Genomic DNA, 18,793 nt, shown 5'->3' on the forward strand with positions numbered 1-18,793 from the left:
AAATTATATAAAAAATAAAAAGATAAATAAAAAAAAAAGAAAGAAAAAGAAAATGTGTGTTCCCTTACCAAAAGCTAGTATTCACTCAGCTTTAACCCTGGGATAACCTATTGGAAATAACTTGTGTTGAGCCACAGAACTTAAAATCTGGTGCAAAACTGATGTGTGCACATTTCCCCTTGTTTTCTTACCTTCTTGGTTTTTTTAACTTTTTGTCTTTTTAGGGTGGCAACCACGGCATATGGAGGTTTCCTGGCTAAGGGTGAAATCGGAGCTGTAGCTGCCGGCCTACACCATAGTCACAGCAATGCCAGATCCAAGCTGTGTCTATGGCCTAAGCCACAGTTCGTGGCAACGCCAGATCCTTAACCCCACTGAGCAAGGCCAGGGATCGAACCTGCATCCTCATGGATGCTAGTCAGATTTGTTTGCCACTGAGCCACGACAGGAACTCCTGGTCTTTCTTTGGTAATAAACAAGTGACCATTACTATAAGGCCCTGTGCCCAACCCTCTGCACCTCACCTCTGCATTTACCCTCAGCCTTCTCCGCTACACACAGACCCACAGTGCTCTTCACAAGCGAGGAAATTGAGGTTCAGAAAAGTGAGGTGACTTGCTTGGGGCCCCACAGACAACAGCAAAACCTTTACTCTAACACGGACGCAGAGACAGGAGCACCATCTGTGGCCTATGTCTATATCCCGGTTTTAAAGTAAGGGTGGCATTTAGGGCCTTGCTCGAGGACCTCATATTTCCCTCTTTCCAGAGTCCTCAGGAAAGCTTAAGACTTGGATCCGAACTGCTCTCCTGAGAGGGTATAACGTGACTCTGGGCCTTGGCCTTAAAATACATTTCACTGGGGCCTGAACTCTGTACAAGCATCACGTGGCCTTTCAAGGGAAGGATGACCTCAGCACCTCCTGAGGGAGAACAGGAGGCCTGAGACTGCAGAAGCCTGGTGCTGACGGTCTGCTACAATAGCAGGTACCAGTTTCATTGGAAGCACTGTCAAGGGGCAGGCATACAACTTGCCAAAAAGTGCTAGCTTGATTAAAACACTGTCAGAATTCATCAATCAAGGGAAGCCCACATCTATACCCATTATTCGAATAAAGAATGCCAGGGAGTTCCTGTCCTAGCGCAGCGCAAACAAATCTGACTAGGAACCACGAGGTTGCAGGTTCGATCTCTGGCCTTGCTCAGTGGGTTAACGATCTGGCGTTGCCATGAGCTGTGGTGTAGGTTGCAGACGCGGCTCGGATCCTGAGTTGCTATGGCTGTGGTGTAGGCAGGCAGCTGTAGCTCAGATTTGACTCCTAGCCTGGGAACCTCCATATGCCACATTTAAAAAAAAAAAAGGAAAAAGAAAAAGAATGCTAGTGATGGGAGTTCCCTTGTGGCTCAGAGGTTAAAGGTCCTGTGTGTCACTGCTGTGGCCTGGGCTGCTGCTGTGGCATGGGTTTGATCCCTGGCCCAGGAACTTCCAAATGCTGTGGACATGGCCAAAAAACCAAAACCTGTTGTAACGTGCATTGACATAATTAATTGCTTACGAATTTTTTGCTTACAAGCGAACATGGAATCCCACCTATGATCTGTTCCCTCAGTGCCCCAAGTTTTCAGACCTCCAAGACCATGTCTTTTTTTTAATTATTTTTTTTTTATTTTTATGAGAACATAGTTGACTCACAAGGTTGTATTAGTTTCAGGTGTACAGCAGAGTGAATCAACCATACATAGACCTATCAAGGCCATGTCTTTGGTTTAGAGGAATTTTCAGAAGGGCTGAGGCCCCTTTGGGTCTGCCCCATCTGACAAACGACTTCCATCAGTTTTAACAAAGATGTGAGCGCCAGTTATTGTTGCAACCCCTTCTCCTGTTCCTCCTGAGCTCTGCTGGTAAAGAGGAAGAGGGCAGCTGGACAGAAGGCACAGCTATGTAAGAATGATTCTTTTAAGGCTAATTACTAGGCAGGAAGGAAGGAAGGCATAATTCCAGGGAAGCAGCCCTGGGAACTGATCAACGGGAACACCCAAATTACACCCTCTGCCTACTTTACCTCTTATTTAAAAAATAAGCTGTTTCTGCCACACATCCAGGAGTTCCATGCAGTGTGTTGTGTGTGTCCCAGTGTCTCAGCCTTGTGGTGCAACAGGTTAAGGATCCTGCAGCAGCTTAGGTGGCTGCTGTGGCATGGGTTCAATCCTGGACTGGGAACTCCCGCATGCCTCAGGCACAGCAAAACAAACAAACAAACAAGCAAAAAAACACCCTTGGGTTGCTGCCCATGTTTCCTGAACTTGAAATGCTGTCTCCTCAGCAACCTTCAGCCACCACCTACTGATGTGCAGGTCATCTTGAAGGCTCAGACTGAAGGGGTGCTTCTTGATCCCCATGCCAGAAGCAGTCTCTTTCCTGGACGCTTATGATTCACACCCATCTCCTGCTCTCACCATGCACCATCCTGACTGGAGTCATCGGTGTGCAGGCTGGATCCCAATCTAGCAAAGGCTCCTTTGGGGACTGAAGTCTTTCCTCACAGATCCTCGTTTGCCCATACACCTAACTCAGTCTCCTGTAGCAAGTACTCCCCTGGTGAGCCAGGTCACACTCACACCAAAACAGCCATGGGCAACAGGGGGACAGTAAAGACCGTACAGGAGAGTCTGGATGATCTAAGGGGACACCAGGACTGCACATCACCAGTCACTGGGTCTCACTCTGCTCCAACTCCCACCTGGAGCCCAAGCCGTCTTCCACAACCTGAGGTCACCAGCCAGGCGCAACATCACAAGCAAACTACGGCACAGGCCAAAGTCAGCCTGGGAACTTTCTCCCTTTGGGTGAGTGTCATACATATGCTGGAACAGAGAGAAAAAGAAGCTCCTGGGCTGCCCACGGTGAGTTTTAAAACTGCAATGGTGGAGTGCCCTTCATGGCTCAGTGGTTAACGAACCTGACTAGGATCCATGAAGATGCGAGTTCGATTCCTGGCTTCACTCAGTGGGTTAAGGATCTGGCATCGCCATGAGCTGTGGAGGAGGTCGAAGTTGCGGCCCAGATCCCATGTTGCAGTTGCTGTGGCTGTGGCGCAGGCTGGCAGCTGCAGCTCTGTTTCAACGCCTAGCCCGGGAACCTCCATATGCTGCAGGTGAGGCTCTAAAAAGCAAAACAAACAAAAAACTGTGGCGGAGATGAGTACTAGTGGCTGGTGGTACACTACTGTGAGAGCAGAAAGCAAACCACTATTTTGCTGACATCTTTTCCACCAAGGACAACATTCTCCAAATTAATGTTGAAGAGAAGCAGCTGCGTAGGAGGTGAAGTCTAGGACTGATGTGGGGATAGCGGGAGACTCCTGTTTAAGATCAGCTCAGGTGAAATGCACCCATGCCTGCAGACGGGGTCACAAGACCGCTGTCAGGGCTTGGGGAGGGATAATAAGCAACAGGAGACCAGAGACTGAGGAACAATGCTCTGTCCTCCCAAGAGGAAATAGAGAGCAGATTCCAGAAATACCAAAATGGTGAGTTTAACGTAAAACTCTGACAAAATCTGGACTATAGATGGCCTGTGCTCTGACTCCCAACAACAGCTGGTTTCTTTTCAACTCTTGATTCAACAAAGTTTCCTGTGAAATGAACTTCCTTTTTGACAGGATTGCTAGAGCCACCAACCAAGGAAATAACAGTAAAACAGTAGCTGATCCTTTAAAGGCACCAGTGGGGTGGGTGGAAGGTAACAGCTAACATATAGTGCACGCTGTACTGGAGGTAATGCCAAGAGCTTTGTATGTATTTATCAATTTCTCTCCTAATTGATTCCCGTAATGCAGAAATTAACATTTTTCCGATTTGTCAGATGGGAGCACTGAGGTCAAGTTAAAGGTCACAGGCTAGGATTCCAACCAGGCAAGGTGGTAGCCCCAAGCTGTGCTTCTCACATTAGGCTACACTGTGTTTCCTATAAATGGCAAGACTGCTCAAGAGGGGAAATGGAATCCTTCTCTTTTCATACAGGTGGGTGAGCTTGCTCTTCCATTTGCATACAGGAGAGAGAAAGGGGGGGGGAACACATCTGGCCTTGCCCAGTCCTCTTACCTCCCCCCACCCCCCGCCCCCCACTTCTCTGATCACCAGGATCTGTGGATACTAAGCATCAGAGCAAGGCCATCTGGACAGAACCTGACCCTGCAAAGGAGCTTGTAGTTTAAGGTCGGTAAATTCCAGGGCAGACAGTTAATTTTTTTTTTTTTTTTCTCAAGATTGCACCTGCAGCATATGAAAGTTCCCAGGCTAGGGGTCAAATTGGAGATGCAGCTGCCAGCCTGCACCACAGCCACAGCAACTCAGGATCCATGCTTCATCCTCGACCTACGCTGCAGTTCATGGCAACGCCATATCCTTAACTCACTGAGCTAGGCCAGGGATTGAACTGTATCCTCATGGACACTGTGTTGGGTTCTTAACTTACTGAGCCACAATGAGAACTCCGAAAGCATTTTAATAATCAGCTCATCACCAGACCCACAGACCAGGGGCCACCAAAAACCAACTGGAGTGCTAGCGCCAACTCTGACACATGAGTAGGGTCATCAGCCAGAGTACTCGAGAGCCCTAATGTGGTCTTTGTGTCACCGATCCAGTCATCCAGTGACAAATGAGCTATTGTGATTTCCATTAGTTCGGTTTCTATGTTGTTTCAATTTGTTCTGGACTCAGAGAGGCAGGGCAAGGATGTGAGTAAGCATCACTACCAAACCCCAGGTGTCCCCTGTACTTTTCAGATGATATTCCCCCAAACTACATTTTCTGAGGACATTTTAAAGGTGATATTGACCAACTAGAAGGCACTCAAAAGCCAGGGTCAGGCCTGCAGTGGGGACCATGTCGTACGACGGTGGATACTGTGGATGTAGACCGACCATAAGTTAGATGAGGGTGCTTGGGGGAGGCGAGAGCAGGATCTGGGGCATGAAATGGTCTTTGGAAAAGTGACAGAGCTGGGTCCTCATTACTCTAGAGTAAGGGTCAGGGAACTACGTATGGCCATAGGCCTTCGGTTCTGCAAATAAAGTTCTGTTGGAACCCAGCCACTTACATACATATTATCTGTGGCTGCTTCTGTATTCTATAAAGGCAGCTGAGCAGTGTGGATTGCAAAGCCTAAAATATGTATTCTCTGGCTTTTTACAGGGAAAATGTACAGATCTCTGGTCTAGACCTGGGAAGGAAACTCCCAACAGCCTGGAGATATGGGGAGAGGGAGGGAGGGAACAGAGAGGTGGGAAGGGAAGGGAAGGGAAAGGAAGAAAAGAAGGAAGGAAAAAGGTGAGAGCTGGGGCCTTCAGTGGGGGAACCGAGACGGGCTTTGAGAAAGGTACAGCCACCATGTCCTACTACACCCCTCCGAATGTGAGCTGAGCCACAACGTAAACTGCCAAATGAATTCATTACATCTGTTTGGGTGAGTTCCTAGAGGCTGGAGAAAAGTGGATTTTTCTCTAGTCTTTCAGAATTAGCGTATAAACAATGTTAAACCAAGCACAGGTAATCAAAAATGTTTTAATGATTAATGTTTAGACATTATTTAACATTGTGGATATATCCAGATGAGCTAAAGCACACTTTGACAGCACACTATTGAATGTTATAATTTCGGTATTGAAATACGTAAAGACATTCGCAAACTAGTACCCAGGAAGACATACATTTACAAATATACACATTCTAGATTTGATAAGGTAAATGTAAACAGATGCTGTGACTCCTTCCAAACAGAAAACCCACAAGACTACTTAAGAGAACCAACTGGCTCCCTATAATATGAATGTGCAAAATTAAAGCATGATAAACTGGTATTTACATAAATATCAAACCAACAATTAATTTATACATTGTCAATGACGTTCTCAGATGTGTCATGACTGGTTCAATGAAAGGTTCTTTGCCCTTGATGGAGAAGGTATTCGGAGGCTAAATTCCAATACTTTTAAGATGACACACAACAATCCTCATCTGTTTGACCAATGCCTCTAGGGTGTGAGACATGATTTTATGATAAAGCAGTCTTATTTTTTTAAACAAGCATTTCTAAATAAATCTTTAGATGCTAAGCAGGAAAATAAAAAATACAGGTGCTATCAGATTTACATTAAACAAACCAGCTCTATCCAGTTCCCCAGTTCTTTCCTGCTGCAGCTTTCTGTTTAATTTTACCTTTAATTCTCTTAAGGTCCTCCCCACCCCATCCCCACCCCCTTATTCATTTTGGTAAGCTAGGCACATTTTCAAAGGAAGTCTGTGTCAAAACAGATAGCAGTACAGAAATCAATTCAAATTTGGACCCTGGCAACCAGTTCCCCATTGCTCAAATTCAGTCATCTCTTTTGAAAAGTATATACCTTCTCTCGTGAGAGGAAAGCAAATGGGCTTTGTTTCCTGTATAAAAACACTTAGCACTTCAGAAATTTAAAATGGCCTACTCATCCTACATACTTCCTAAAATCATGAAGACAAAGAATATATATTTAAGTTTCATCAAGACTGCTTGAGAACCCCCTCCCTTTTTACATTATTAATAGTGGCACTCAAAATAAAAAAATAAGATCTGTTAAAAAGTTAAACCGACTGTTCCACTAGATTTGAGCCTGCCTGATTTAAAGCCAATATTACAAAACCGAAGGTGCCGATTTCACAAGCACAAGTCACTTGAAATTATGCATCACATGATAGCTTCAGAAATCACGGTCTGATTTGTTTCTGAATGGAGCTATTAAGGAATAAAAAATTTGAAACATACCCTAATTTAAACTAATAAGCTTTGGGCCCTGCTTTTTTATATTGTTAAGGCATGTGTGTTTCACTACTCGTAACAACAGTATACAAATTTACAATCACATGCATGATTCTACAGTAAAAAAAAAAAAAAAAAAGGTTTGGGTTACAGTGTTATTCAATTGTAAATCACAATTCAGCACCTATCATGTTATAACTAATAAGGCAACAGCAGTGTCGTGTACTACCACAACCCTCCCTCCACAGTCTAGCGCAGGGGGCGGTGAGAGCCCAGAAATGTTAAAACTCTTATGCCTACCTGGATAATCTGTCTACGTTTTCTAGGGGTCTGGAACTGATGGAAGAGGTCCTACGGGAGTCACACTATTGTAGGCCGACTAGTTACAGCAGCTGTGAACGAGCATTGGGCACAACTCACATGTGCTTACAATCAGACGGCGCGGCTCGGAGGCTGTTGACCCTCGGACCTCAGTCCTTGCGCTGCTTCCTCGGCTTCACATTGTTTCCCAGGGAAGGAAAGCTGCTGGTGTGGCCGTTCACAGCAGCCACGGAGCCATTCTGGTGGTCCTTCTGGTGCTCTCTCCTCCGAGAGGCCCCCTTCTTGTTGTAGGTCTGCAACACGGAAGGGCAGGTAGGAGCCTTGCCAGGAACCCCACTGCACCCCTAACACGCAGCTCCCTTTGGGACCCGGTGCTAGTGCAGCAGGAAGCTACGCCTGTGGCCAAGCAACCAGGAAAGTGCAAAATGCCACTGGTTTTAATCACCCTTTCATTTTTTGAGGCTCCACCGGAGTAAGGTCACTGAGTCAGGGCAGGCGGCAGCAGGAATGGTATTTGAGAGTTAGATAGAAAGCACAATTTAAACTTCACTAGCTCTGCCCTTCCAGTGTTCGGACTGCAGAGGGAGAGGTTCCGTGGCCGAACTAACCCCTCCCGTTGCAGTACCTCCTCCTGTCACTCATATCCTCTGCCTTCACAACTGGCTTGTGCCTTCAGCAACTATTTCGGCTCTAGGAGCAGTCAAAACCGGGGTGACTTCATCTTCATTGGGCCCTATCCTTTAATCTCCCTCATTCCTGGTCTTGCCCCAAGTGCAGCATGAACCACCAGGCCGGCAGGATGTGAACGCAGTTCAAACCCGCCAGCCCAGTGTGTCTGGGGAAAGGTGTCTATCGGCAGGGGCTGCAGGGGAGGGGCAAACATGCTGCTCATTTCGACTCAGCTTTGCATCAGGGCTTCTGCCCTTGCTCCCACAGCCAGGTCCTGCTCATGGAGAGGGACACAGGAGATTCAGGGCTGATGGGAGGCAGGGGAGTTAGCAGCAGCCACAAAAGGTCAGGCTCCCCTGGAGTTAACCTGCCCTAAACAGACCCATCTATGAGCAAAAACCTCAATCACATCACATACTAGGGAAGAAATCATGCCCCCAAACCTGAGCAGTGGAATATAAGAAAACCAGGACGGAGGGCAGGTTTGTATCTAGAGCTAAGGACTGTGATGCATTTAATTTAGCCCCAAAGTTCAAGGCAGTGGGGCCATGAGACCTGGAATGAGACCCACCTAAGGCGTGGCATGGCAGCCACGAGGGAAGCAGCACAGGCCCGCTCCTAGGTCTCCAGAGACTTGGACAGACTCTGGCACCTCCTACATTGGCAGTGCCCCCTGCCCAGGGCAGGGGCTGCCCCCTAAACGAACAGATGAGGGCGTTGGCTGCAGAGACACCCAATCCCAGCCACCGCCAAAGAGTGAGATGTACCTGAATGTAGAAGTTTGTGAAGAGGGCGATGAGAGAGATCATGTACCCAATCTGGAAGTACAGCCAGCCGAGAGGGAAGGCGCACGGCCAGATGACTCCGAAGCTGGTCTGGATGATGGTCAGCACAAACTGAAGCTGGTGGAAGGGGAGACACAGCTTAGCAGCCTGGCCGTGACAAGGAGCCTGCCAGACGGCGGAGGAGGGGACACACACCACTCCACCCCCAACCCCCGAATTTGGGAATAAACACTGAGCCTTTCTGGAGGCACAGAAATCACTTCAAAAAGTGGTGCCTGTACTGAACACATCCCAAACTACTGATCCATCTGTACTTGTCTTATGCGTATGCCCCCTCCCCTTCCAACTACTGGAACCACCTTCTCTAAAGCTCAGGAAATAGCCGGCAACACTGTGCTATGTATGTGGAAGCTGATGAGATGGCTGAAGATTTCACAGTGTACAGGTGTATCAAATCATTATGTTGTACACCTGAAATGTCTGCAATGTTCTACGTCTATTTATATCTCAATATAAAAAAAGACGTGTTTTTTTTAAAAAAGACCGGTTTTAAAAAACCCAACACACACACACATGCTGTCTTAATACAGTGTAAGAGATGCAAGAGTTTTCTGCTTGTTTTCTTTTTCCAGGAAGAAGAGGTGTAGGCTGAATGTTAAGGGGGATCAGGGACATCCCCACAGATGTATAGTCCCATGGGACACTTTCTCCACCTTTATCTGTGGACCTTCTGGTTTGGTGAAAGTTGAGGCTGGAAAACAGAGTTATGCTCTTACTGGGATATAATGCTAATTCCATAGATTAGTTTTTTCCTTTTGTCTTTTTAGGGCTGCAGCATGTGGAAGTTCCCAGGCTAGGGGTGGGATCAGAGCCACAGCTAAGGCAACACCAGATCCAAGCCACGTATGGGACTTAACGCTACAGCTTTCGACAATGTGGGATCCTTAAACCCGCTCAGCAAGGCCAGGGATCGAACCTGATGAGCCACAACGGGAACTCCCATGGATTACTTCTGATGACTATATCCCGAAAAGCAGGTGGACTGCTTGGGGCAACAGGGAGAGGGTCAAGATAGGTGAGGCGGGGGAGGGGCATCTCTAAGAGGAGTGACAGGTTGGGGGGCCTCTGCCCACCTCCTAGTGTTTCTACGTAGGGAACTGTGTTTTATTTCCTTTTTGAAGCTAAGTATTCTAGACTGAGAAGGAACTAGGAATGGTGCTTAGAAGAAATCTAGGCAAACTGGGTGCAATTTTCCATCTCAAAGGGCAGAGCCTTGGGAAACCAACTCTCCAGGTTGTTCTTCTAATTTCTGCTTCTGCAGAGCTGCGCTGCATAGTGTAAATCGACCTCAGCATCATTTCTGCTCAAGTGAAACCAGGAGGTTAAAGAACAATTATTCCTCCTCACAGGTGGGTGAGGAGAAAATTAACTAGGACTGTATAGCAGCCGGCAAAGAGGCGATAACAAAAAACGCCAAGCACATAAGCAGCTCAGAAGATCTCAGATTTTTTCCCCTAGGTTATTTTTCAATATTGAAAAATCACAATTGACTTGGAGGGATATGAATCAGCTTTGTTTCTTCAGGGAAAAAAAAAAAAAAACAACTTGGGAATAAGGCCAGGCCAGGGCTAAGGGTTTTAGGATCTAATATCAACAGGTCAGCTAGCTCTGGCTTATGTCTCAGCGTCCTCATCTACAAAATAGAGATAATGACATGCAGTCAAGCTACTAGAACAATCCGTGTAAAACTGCTGACTTAGCACAAGTGCCTGGCATGTACTAAACTCTACAAATGCCGGCGTTTTAACATGAGTAGTCACAATATTAATCATCAGTTTGTGAAAGAAATTAGGAGGGCGGAACAGGGTGTGTAATACACCAACAACTGAGGGAAACTTAAAAGAGGATGGAGAGAAATAACCACCCAGTGCGAACCGCTGCTGGGCGGCCCTGGCACCTGAGACGTGGCAGTGCCGTCCCATTCCCTCCACAGGCTGTGAGGTCACCGGGCACCTGCATCCTGGCTGCCTAATAAGCCACCAGTGCCCTGTGCTCATGCTCCTGAGAGTCCTAGAAACACAGCTGAGCTTTCATCCTGGATTTGGATGATAATTAGAGAACACATATGTACACATATGGTTTGTGCACCAACTAAAAACAATGGCTGAACTTGAAGTTAGGAGATCAGATTTTAGTCCCTGCTCTGAACCAGTTCAACCAGAGGCACCCTCTCTCCATCGAATGAAATGAACAGAATTCCTGGCTTTGCTCACTTGAAGGAGTTTAACTGGATTGAGAGAGAAGTGGGTTGGGGTGCACAGCCTAGGTGCAATCAAACAACAGCGAAGCCAGGAGGGCAGCAAGCGCAGCCCAGGAAGAGCTTGGAAGCCCCCAGGTGGCAAGTGCTGGGGAGAGAGGCCGGGGCACTCACCAGCTGTCCCTGTGTGATGTACTTCTTCCACCACAGGTACGGCCGCATGGAAGGGATAGATGACAGACCGTAGTATGAGTACATGAGGACGTGGATGAAGCTGTTAAGTGTGGCACCAAAATAACCTGCAGGAACAGAGGGAATGCGGGAGGAGGCAACATCAATGTTTTATATATAACAGGTAAAGAAAATCAAAAACCAAAACCAAGATGTTTTCAAATGGGGCTGGCAAATACCACAGCCACCAGCACTTGGTGCAGTTGGCATTAAACTTCTACCTGGGCAGGCAGCTGATGGGCTGCATTTTGAGCCTGGGGTCAGCTACAGCTGCCAGCTGGGCACCCAGCAGGGGACTCAGGAGCCCACCTGCCCCACTCAGGCACCTTGAGGTATGGCTGCCAGGCCCCCATCCATTCCCCGAGGCAGCCGCCCAAGTTCTTCCACCCATTGTGCTGAAGATGTGGGGAGGACAGCTGATGGCAGTAAGTTACAAACACACCTGCTGAGGTTTGCAGAGGCCTTCAAAGCCTTCTTTTAGTTATTCCCCAGGATGGCAGTGTGGAAGCCATATATTCTCATCAATAATCAGGTCCTGAGCCTCCTTCCTTATAGATGAGAGACCCATCATTTGTCACAATGTGTGATTTCCAGCAGGCCACCAGTTCTCTTTTCAGACTCTCTGTCCTCCACCCCCATGGTGAACAACAAAGCAAAGCCCCTGGCCTCCCATGTGTGATCAGATGCACCAGGCTGGGGTCAGGGAATGAATGTCCACCCTGGGCTATGACAGTAACTGGCTGTGTGACCTTGTCAAGTCATGGCCATTCTTTGGTTGCTTCTCATTGGCCAAGTGGGGCTGGTAATGATCTGTCCTGTCATCCTGAGGGATCTTTGACATTTAAAGCCCTCTGCCAACATGGGAAAGCGCTGTTTTATTTGAAAGTTGAGAAGTGTCCGTCGTGGCTCAGCAGTTAACAAATCTGACTAGCATCCACGAGGACAAAGGTTCGATCCCTGGCCTTGCTCAGTGGGTTAAGGATCCAGCATTGCTGTGAGTTGTGATGTAGGCTGCAGAACGAGGCTCAGATTCTGCGTTGCTGTGGCTGTAGTGTAGGCCAGCAGCTATAGCTCTGATTCGACCCCTAGCCTGGGAACCTCCATATGCCGTGAGTGCGGCCCTAAAAAAAAAAAAAAAAGAAAAGAAAGTTGAGTCTGTTAATCCACAGCTGTGGGATGTGAGTTCTACCAACCCATTTACCATCCTAACTTCCTCCCAAACTGGAAGGAGCTAAACTTGGAAAGACCTTTCTGATTCTAAAATTCTCTGCCTGTGTGAATCCTGGTGAGCCAAGTTAACCAGGGCAGTGCTATCCTAGGGGGAAAGCATGTGAACAGACTCAGAGGGTCCCAGTCTAACCTGCTGGTGACGAAGGACGGCAACTGTGACTGGGACATGTTAGAACTCCCAGGCTGAACCTGATGGTGACAACTCAATCTCTGGAAGTTACAGGACACATCAGACCACAAGCTTTCCAAAAACCACACACATCCTTCTTAAGGAATTTACGTTAAATGTCAGTGCTTGCTGCAAAAGCTGTCCAGCAAAACACACTTCAGGAGCGTGAGGGTCACTCTATCAGAATATGCGCAGACTCCCTGAGGTACGAGAACTGAAGTGTAGTTCTCCAGCGCCCACTTCATGGTGAGAGTCCATCTTCCTGGTCTGTCCCCGTCAGTCAAACATCTTCCAAGTTGTATTCTTCTAAGGATTAGAAACAAACTGGAACAGCTGCCCTCAATGACCAAGAACTCTGTCCTGATTTTTTTTTTCCCCCTGCTTTTTGGGGCTGCACCTGAGGTATAGGGAGGTTCCCAGGCTAGGGGTTGAATCAGAGCTACAGCTGCTGGCCTACACCACAGCCACAGATGCAGCAACTCATAATCAGGACTGAGTCTGCGACCTACACCATAGCTCATGGCAATGCCAGATCCCTGACCCACTGAGCAAGGCCAGGGATCGAATCTGAAACCTCGTGTTTGCTAGTTGGATTTGTTTCCGCTGCACCACAATAGGATCTCTTGTCCTGATTTTTCTTCTTTTTTTTTTTTTTTGGTCTTTTTATGGCCGCTTCCACAGCATATGGAGGTTCCCAGGCTAGGGGTCGAATTGGAGCTGTAGTTGCTGGCCTACACACCACAGCCACAGTGATGCAGGATCCGAGCCGTGTCTGCGACCTACACTGCAGTCCACGGCAATGCCAGATCCTTAACTCACTGAGCGAGGCCATGGATTGAACCTGTGTCCTCATGGATGCTAGTCAGGTTCATTTCTGCTGAACCATGACAGAACTCCCGGTCCTGATTTCTTAACGTCCCCCTTCTGGGACTCTGGCCTTTCCCTCATCTTGCCAAATCAGCACAGGATGTGCATCAACCCAAAAAAAAGTTCTGGCAGCTTGCTGAGCACAAAGGCCAGACTATCATTAAAAGCAACCCAGACACCAAGTATAAATGCCTGACTTAGAAATCTACAGAAGCAACACCTTCTCTCAAAGCCTTAAACTCAGCCTTTGTGCTCACACCTGTCCCCAAAGACATCAGACTCACAGTGGCCGCAGGGGACCCAGTTCATCACGAACCACCAGATGTTGAGCATGGTGGCGTGGTGGTACACATGCAGGACGGTGATCTGGTGGTTGTTCTTGCGCAGGATGAAGAAGAAGGTGTCCATGAACTCGATGAGCTTGGAGAAGTAGTACCACCAGAGCACGCGGATGATCTAGGAGGAAGGGGCTGTCAGAGTCTCCTGACAGCTTTTCTCCACCCAAGGACCCCACCGCTCCACCAGCTCCAGGCACCCCGCCCCACTCCCCTCTCTGTGGCTGGGAGCATCAGTCACTCTGTGATGGCTTTAACCAAAACACCAAGGCGAGGGGGCTTGAAGTGACCACAGGGAAAGCTTTGTAAGGGCCACCCCTCATGACTAACGAAACCCTGCAGGCTGCCTCCTCCCTCTGGAAGGAGCCTGCAGAGCTACTGGAGGAGGAAGACCGTGTAAAAGGCACTTCTGATTTCAGAAGCCAGCTTGGGGCAGGTGGCAGGACATAAGGCAGAGGAGGAAAGGAAACAGGACATCCAGCGTTGGGTCCTGCCCAATTAAATATGCCACATGGGCTCTAAGGAAATAACTGCTCCGCTGAGAGTGGACCATAGCCTTTTATTCAAAACAAAACCCAGGGAGTTCCCGTTGTAGCTCAGTGGTTAACAAACCCAACTAGAACCCATGAGAATGCGGGTTCAATCCCTGGCCTCACTCAGTGGGTTAAGGATCTGGCATTGCTGTGAGCTGTGGTGCAGGCCGGCAGATGCAGCTCCGATTCGACCCCTAGCCTGGGAACCTCCATATGCCTCAGGTGTGGCCCTAAAAAGACAAAAACAAAACAAAACCCAGGAGTTCCCTTGTGGGGAAGTGGGTTAGGGATCTGGTTTTGTCACTACAGCGGCTCAGATTTGATCCCTGGCCTGGGGAACTTCCACATGGTTGCTGCCAAAAAAGACAAACAGCAACAAAAAAACAAAACCCAAAACAAAATGCACCCCAGAACGGAAGCTGGAATCTCCAGACCATACTCAGAGGGCATTTGGAGGAATGACTAAAGCACTTAAGACATCCTTATGGTCTTGTTTACCTAAAAAGAGCTCATATACTAATAAATGCTGAAAATACTGTTTCACTGGAACCTGTTAACAGGACTTACTTTTGCCAAGAGGAAGATTTTAGTGTCCATTTCTATACCTTTCACACTGTTTAAGTTTTCATATCATGTGCACACACGGCTTTTAACAGTCTTAATGTCCACAGGGATTACCTGTGCGGGTATCTTGTCTTTTGTACAATTTCTTTATGAGAGACAGTACCTTCATATCTGCTTCTCCTCCACTGCGTGTGCCCTGACAGAAGAAGTTGTATTTGCCTTCCCATACTCCTGTCACTAACTGGAAAAAAAAAAAGAAAAAGGGAAAATGCCCATCACCAACAAAATCAGAAGCAGGAAAAGCTCTAATGCAATTAAACTTCATTAGTTTGAGAACTTGTGCAAAGTCACCTTGGGGTGTGCTGAGGCAAGTTTGTTCTGCGCAAAAACCTTGACGACAGAGAAGCATGAACCGGGGGGAGCTGAAATGACGAGGGACTTGATTTGGCCCCAGAGGCACTCTGGGCTGCCACCTTTGGAGGCCTGGCTTTGCCACGCTGCCCCTCGCCAGAACCCTCAGTTCCCCTGGGCCTGTCACAAGCACCCCGCCAGTTCTGAGATCCTGATCATGACTCAGGTCCTGGCCTGCCACAACCTCAGGGGAAACCACAGGCTTTCACTCAGCCAGACTTTGACCAGAATCACTTGAAGGGCATGATGAAAGGCAGATGGCTGGGGGGCAAGAACTCCTGTTTCTAAAAGGTCCCCATGTGGTCCTGATGCTGGTCCAGACCCTTGTTAGAGAGGCACTGCTGCATGCTGGGGGTAACCGAGTCCAGCCTCTGCCTCTTTGCTATTTCTCGTTGCTGCATCGCCTCTCAGAATTCACCCTCAGCAGAGCGGGCCCCGTGGTGTCACAGAGGACCCTGGAATTGGGGCGCAGAATGGCAGGGTGGCCTCGGCTGCCTCACATGGCCCAAGCCAGACCTAAAGATCTGCTCCAACGTTCCAGATGGAAGGTGTGATGTGACCACCCTGGGCACACCCACACTGCCTTTCCGCTATGTTCCAGACAGACAGACACCATGAGATGCACCTTTCCCCACATGGCCCACAGCTCTTGGCCTCCTTCTGAAGCCATGGCATTCTCAGGTGTTTCTGTGGCTGTCCCTCTGGTGGCCTGGTGGGGCCATGGGAGGAGAAATCTGAGGTGGACTACCTTGTGCCTGAACCGGCACAAGGAACTGGCATTGGGCCACCAAGTGTCATTCTCAATGTGCTCCCCAATCCACTGCGTCAGCACCATGTGGAGACTCAAAAGACATGCAATGCCTGAAACCCTTGAGAATCCAATACTGTGGTTTACGAAGTGTGGTCCCCACCCAGCAGCATCACCATCACCCAGAGATCTCTAGAAATTCAAAATCGCAGGCCTCACCCCAGACCTCGAACCAGAGATTTCTTGGTGTGAAGCCCAGAGGTCTGGGAACAGGTTGTTTCACAGTTGATTTTGACACAGCTGATGTTTGAGAACCACTGGCTCCAAGCTGTGGTGCCCCTTCTAGGTGCAGGAAAGGCTCACCTAGGGAGCTTTTAATACTGACTAAGGCCTCGCCTGCCCCAGACTGTGAAACCAGATGCTTACAGGGCCTTTCACAAGGCTCTCAAGGCAATTCCAAGGTGCTACCAGGAGTGGGAACCACTGGTTTCATGCTACCTGATTCAAATAAGAAATGGTTCACCTATCAGTGCTGAGAGAGATGTAACTGGGACATAGGACCTGTGCTGAACACTGCCCCCGTCACTGTCCTGGGGGTGGGGGCCAGGGGGCCACACAGCCCTCAGGAAACACTAGCTCAAGGGTCTGAAGACAAACTGTTACACTTCCACACAGTCTGACCTCAGAAATAAAAGCCAGCAGGGGCTGCTGGTCCTGCAGTCACACTCAACACCCTGCTTCAATCTGACTTTCCTTCTACCAACTTCCTTTCTGTTATTTTTGTTCTACTTTGTCACCTTGTACACATGAAAAAAGCATTAAGCATTAGTATGGTTTTTGTGGCCAAAGACCAACACAGGGATTTAAAGCAGATCATTTTATAACAAAAAGAAGCCAGGACAGGGGAGCAGAAGGGCCAGGGCTAGCCAGCAACCATCTCCTACCAGAACCAGGACCTGGGGCATGCCAGTTAATCCCCTTAGGCCTTGATGGTTTTTTCTGCAAGAAGATGAAGCTGGGTGCTGTCCTCATTCTCTATAGTCACTATGTTAAGATTTTTAAAAAGCAGAGTTCCTGTTGTGGTGCAGCAGAAATGAATCTGACCGGGAACCATGAGGTTGCAGGTTCAATCCCTGGTCTCATTCAGTGGGTTAAGGATCCAGCGTTGCCATAAGCTGTGGTGTAGGTCACAGGTGCGGCTCAGATCTGGTGTGGCTGTGGCCGGCAGCTGTAGGTCCGATTAGACCCCTAGCCTGGGAACCTCCATATGCGGCAGGTGTGGCCCTAAAAAGATTTTTAAAAACCAGACCACACACAAAACTGCACTACACTATCTTTGAAAGATCAGACCATTGGGTAATTTATTAGAAGACATATTCTCTTTCCAGTCTTATTCCACTTTCCAAAGTCACGGCCAGTTGAGAACACCATATGCATGTGCCAACCTACCAGAGGTTCCAACAGTCAAGATACAAAGCCAGAGTCTAAAGTGGAGTGAGAGTGTAAGAGTGTTTGTGGGTACAGATGACTGTGTTCATGAATGTCCACCTTGGCAGGGGTGGGGAAGAGCCAGCTTTCTGGGGAAGGGGGCCAAGCCTTCCCTGTAACTGTGCAGGAGCCTCAGCCTGCAAGGTGGGAGGAGATGGAGGAGTCTTTCAATGGTCGCAGAAAGCACTCTCTGGAACATGCCCCTTGTCTTCCAAAACCTCTTTCACAAGGAATCCAGGTGGGACTTGCTCGAGTCCTTAAGGTAGTTAACCTAAAATTCTATCTGCCCCTCCCTTCATAAAAGAAGAAAATCTCTGTATAAACCACTCACTGTCCTTGGAGGCGAAAGACTCACATGAAAGTGCTGGGTGGTGAGCTTGGCCGACACTGAAGCACAGAGCAGGTACCCGAACCAGAAGCTAGTCCCTCAGGGCCTCTCACTGCCCGCAGCCCACCCCACACTTTCCACCTGCAGAGGCTCTTTGCAGGCACCCCCACTGCTGCCCCTCAGCACTTCCCCTGAGGCCCTGGGGACTCAGGAAGACTGAAGCCTATCGAACTCTTCAGGGGCTCTCACTGCCTTCAGATCAAAACTCTAATGCAGGCACGCATGACCTTGCCTTCCTTCCTGCCCTGTGGCCAGATGGCACCTCCTCCCCGCAGTGGCTGAGGGAAGCTTAGCTTTAGCCAGGGGACCTTGGGCAAGGGGTGCCAATCTCTTTAGGCCTCAGTTTCCTTGCCCCTCAACCAGGATAAAAATAATATTCTTCCCTGTTCAGGCAGTTGCGGGAAGTTACTGAGATGATGTAACCTTATCTCACGGAACCTGGTGCAGAGGACAAGCATGGTCACTACTCTGTCCTTTCAACTGCAGTGCTCTCGGAACACACGGACCCCCAAAGTCCTGTCCATCCTTCAAAGTTCAGCTAAATTCTCTTTTCCTCATGACCGCTCCCTTGAGCACTCCAGCCAAAGCCCATGCTCCTGCCTCTGAACCCACACCCCTACTCCTGCCGTGACTTGTCCCAATTTGCTCCTGTGCTCCTTTAAGCCCTTTGTCACTGGCTTTAAGTTTCTCTGCAAGCTCTCAGAGGTGGTGGCTGTGGCTCCCGCACCCACAGAATCCAGCAAAAAGCTGGGAGGAGGTGCATGGATGGACATGCACACAAGAGCTGCTGAACAAATATTTGCTTAACTAATGACAAAGACTTCAAAGCACTGCTTTTTGTCCCTTAAATCTATGCCTAATGTTGTATTTGCAGGGGGGGGAAGCGTTATTTCATCTACACTTTGCAAACAGAGAAATTGAAATACGAGAAAGTATTTTAATGAGGCTGGACCGTGACAATATCCATCTACAGTCTGTGCGCAAGAAGAGAAAACCAGT

The 18,793-nt window shown here is 48.4% G+C and overlaps 1 protein-coding gene across 1 annotated transcript in view; it reads right to left on the reverse strand.

Annotated features, from left to right (window-relative positions):
• Window positions 1-5,553: 5,553 nt before the first annotated feature.
• ELOVL5 (ELOVL fatty acid elongase 5) overlaps window positions 5,554-18,793 on the reverse strand; it is a 72,387-nt gene continuing 59,147 nt past the window's right edge. The window contains exons 4-8 of the mRNA XM_047796758.1: window positions 14,923-15,000; window positions 13,612-13,783; window positions 11,005-11,129; window positions 8,556-8,690; window positions 5,554-7,412 (exon numbers count right to left, since the gene is read on the reverse strand). Of these exons, the coding sequence (XP_047652714.1) occupies window positions 7,269-7,412; window positions 8,556-8,690; window positions 11,005-11,129; window positions 13,612-13,783; window positions 14,923-15,000 (654 nt within the window). The 3' untranslated portion in view covers window positions 5,554-7,268. The remainder of the gene's footprint in view (window positions 7,413-8,555; window positions 8,691-11,004; window positions 11,130-13,611; window positions 13,784-14,922; window positions 15,001-18,793) is intronic.

This window comes from Phacochoerus africanus, chromosome 9 (assembly GCF_016906955.1).
Source record: "Phacochoerus africanus isolate WHEZ1 chromosome 9, ROS_Pafr_v1, whole genome shotgun sequence".
Lineage (NCBI taxonomy): Eukaryota > Metazoa > Chordata > Mammalia > Artiodactyla > Suidae > Phacochoerus > Phacochoerus africanus.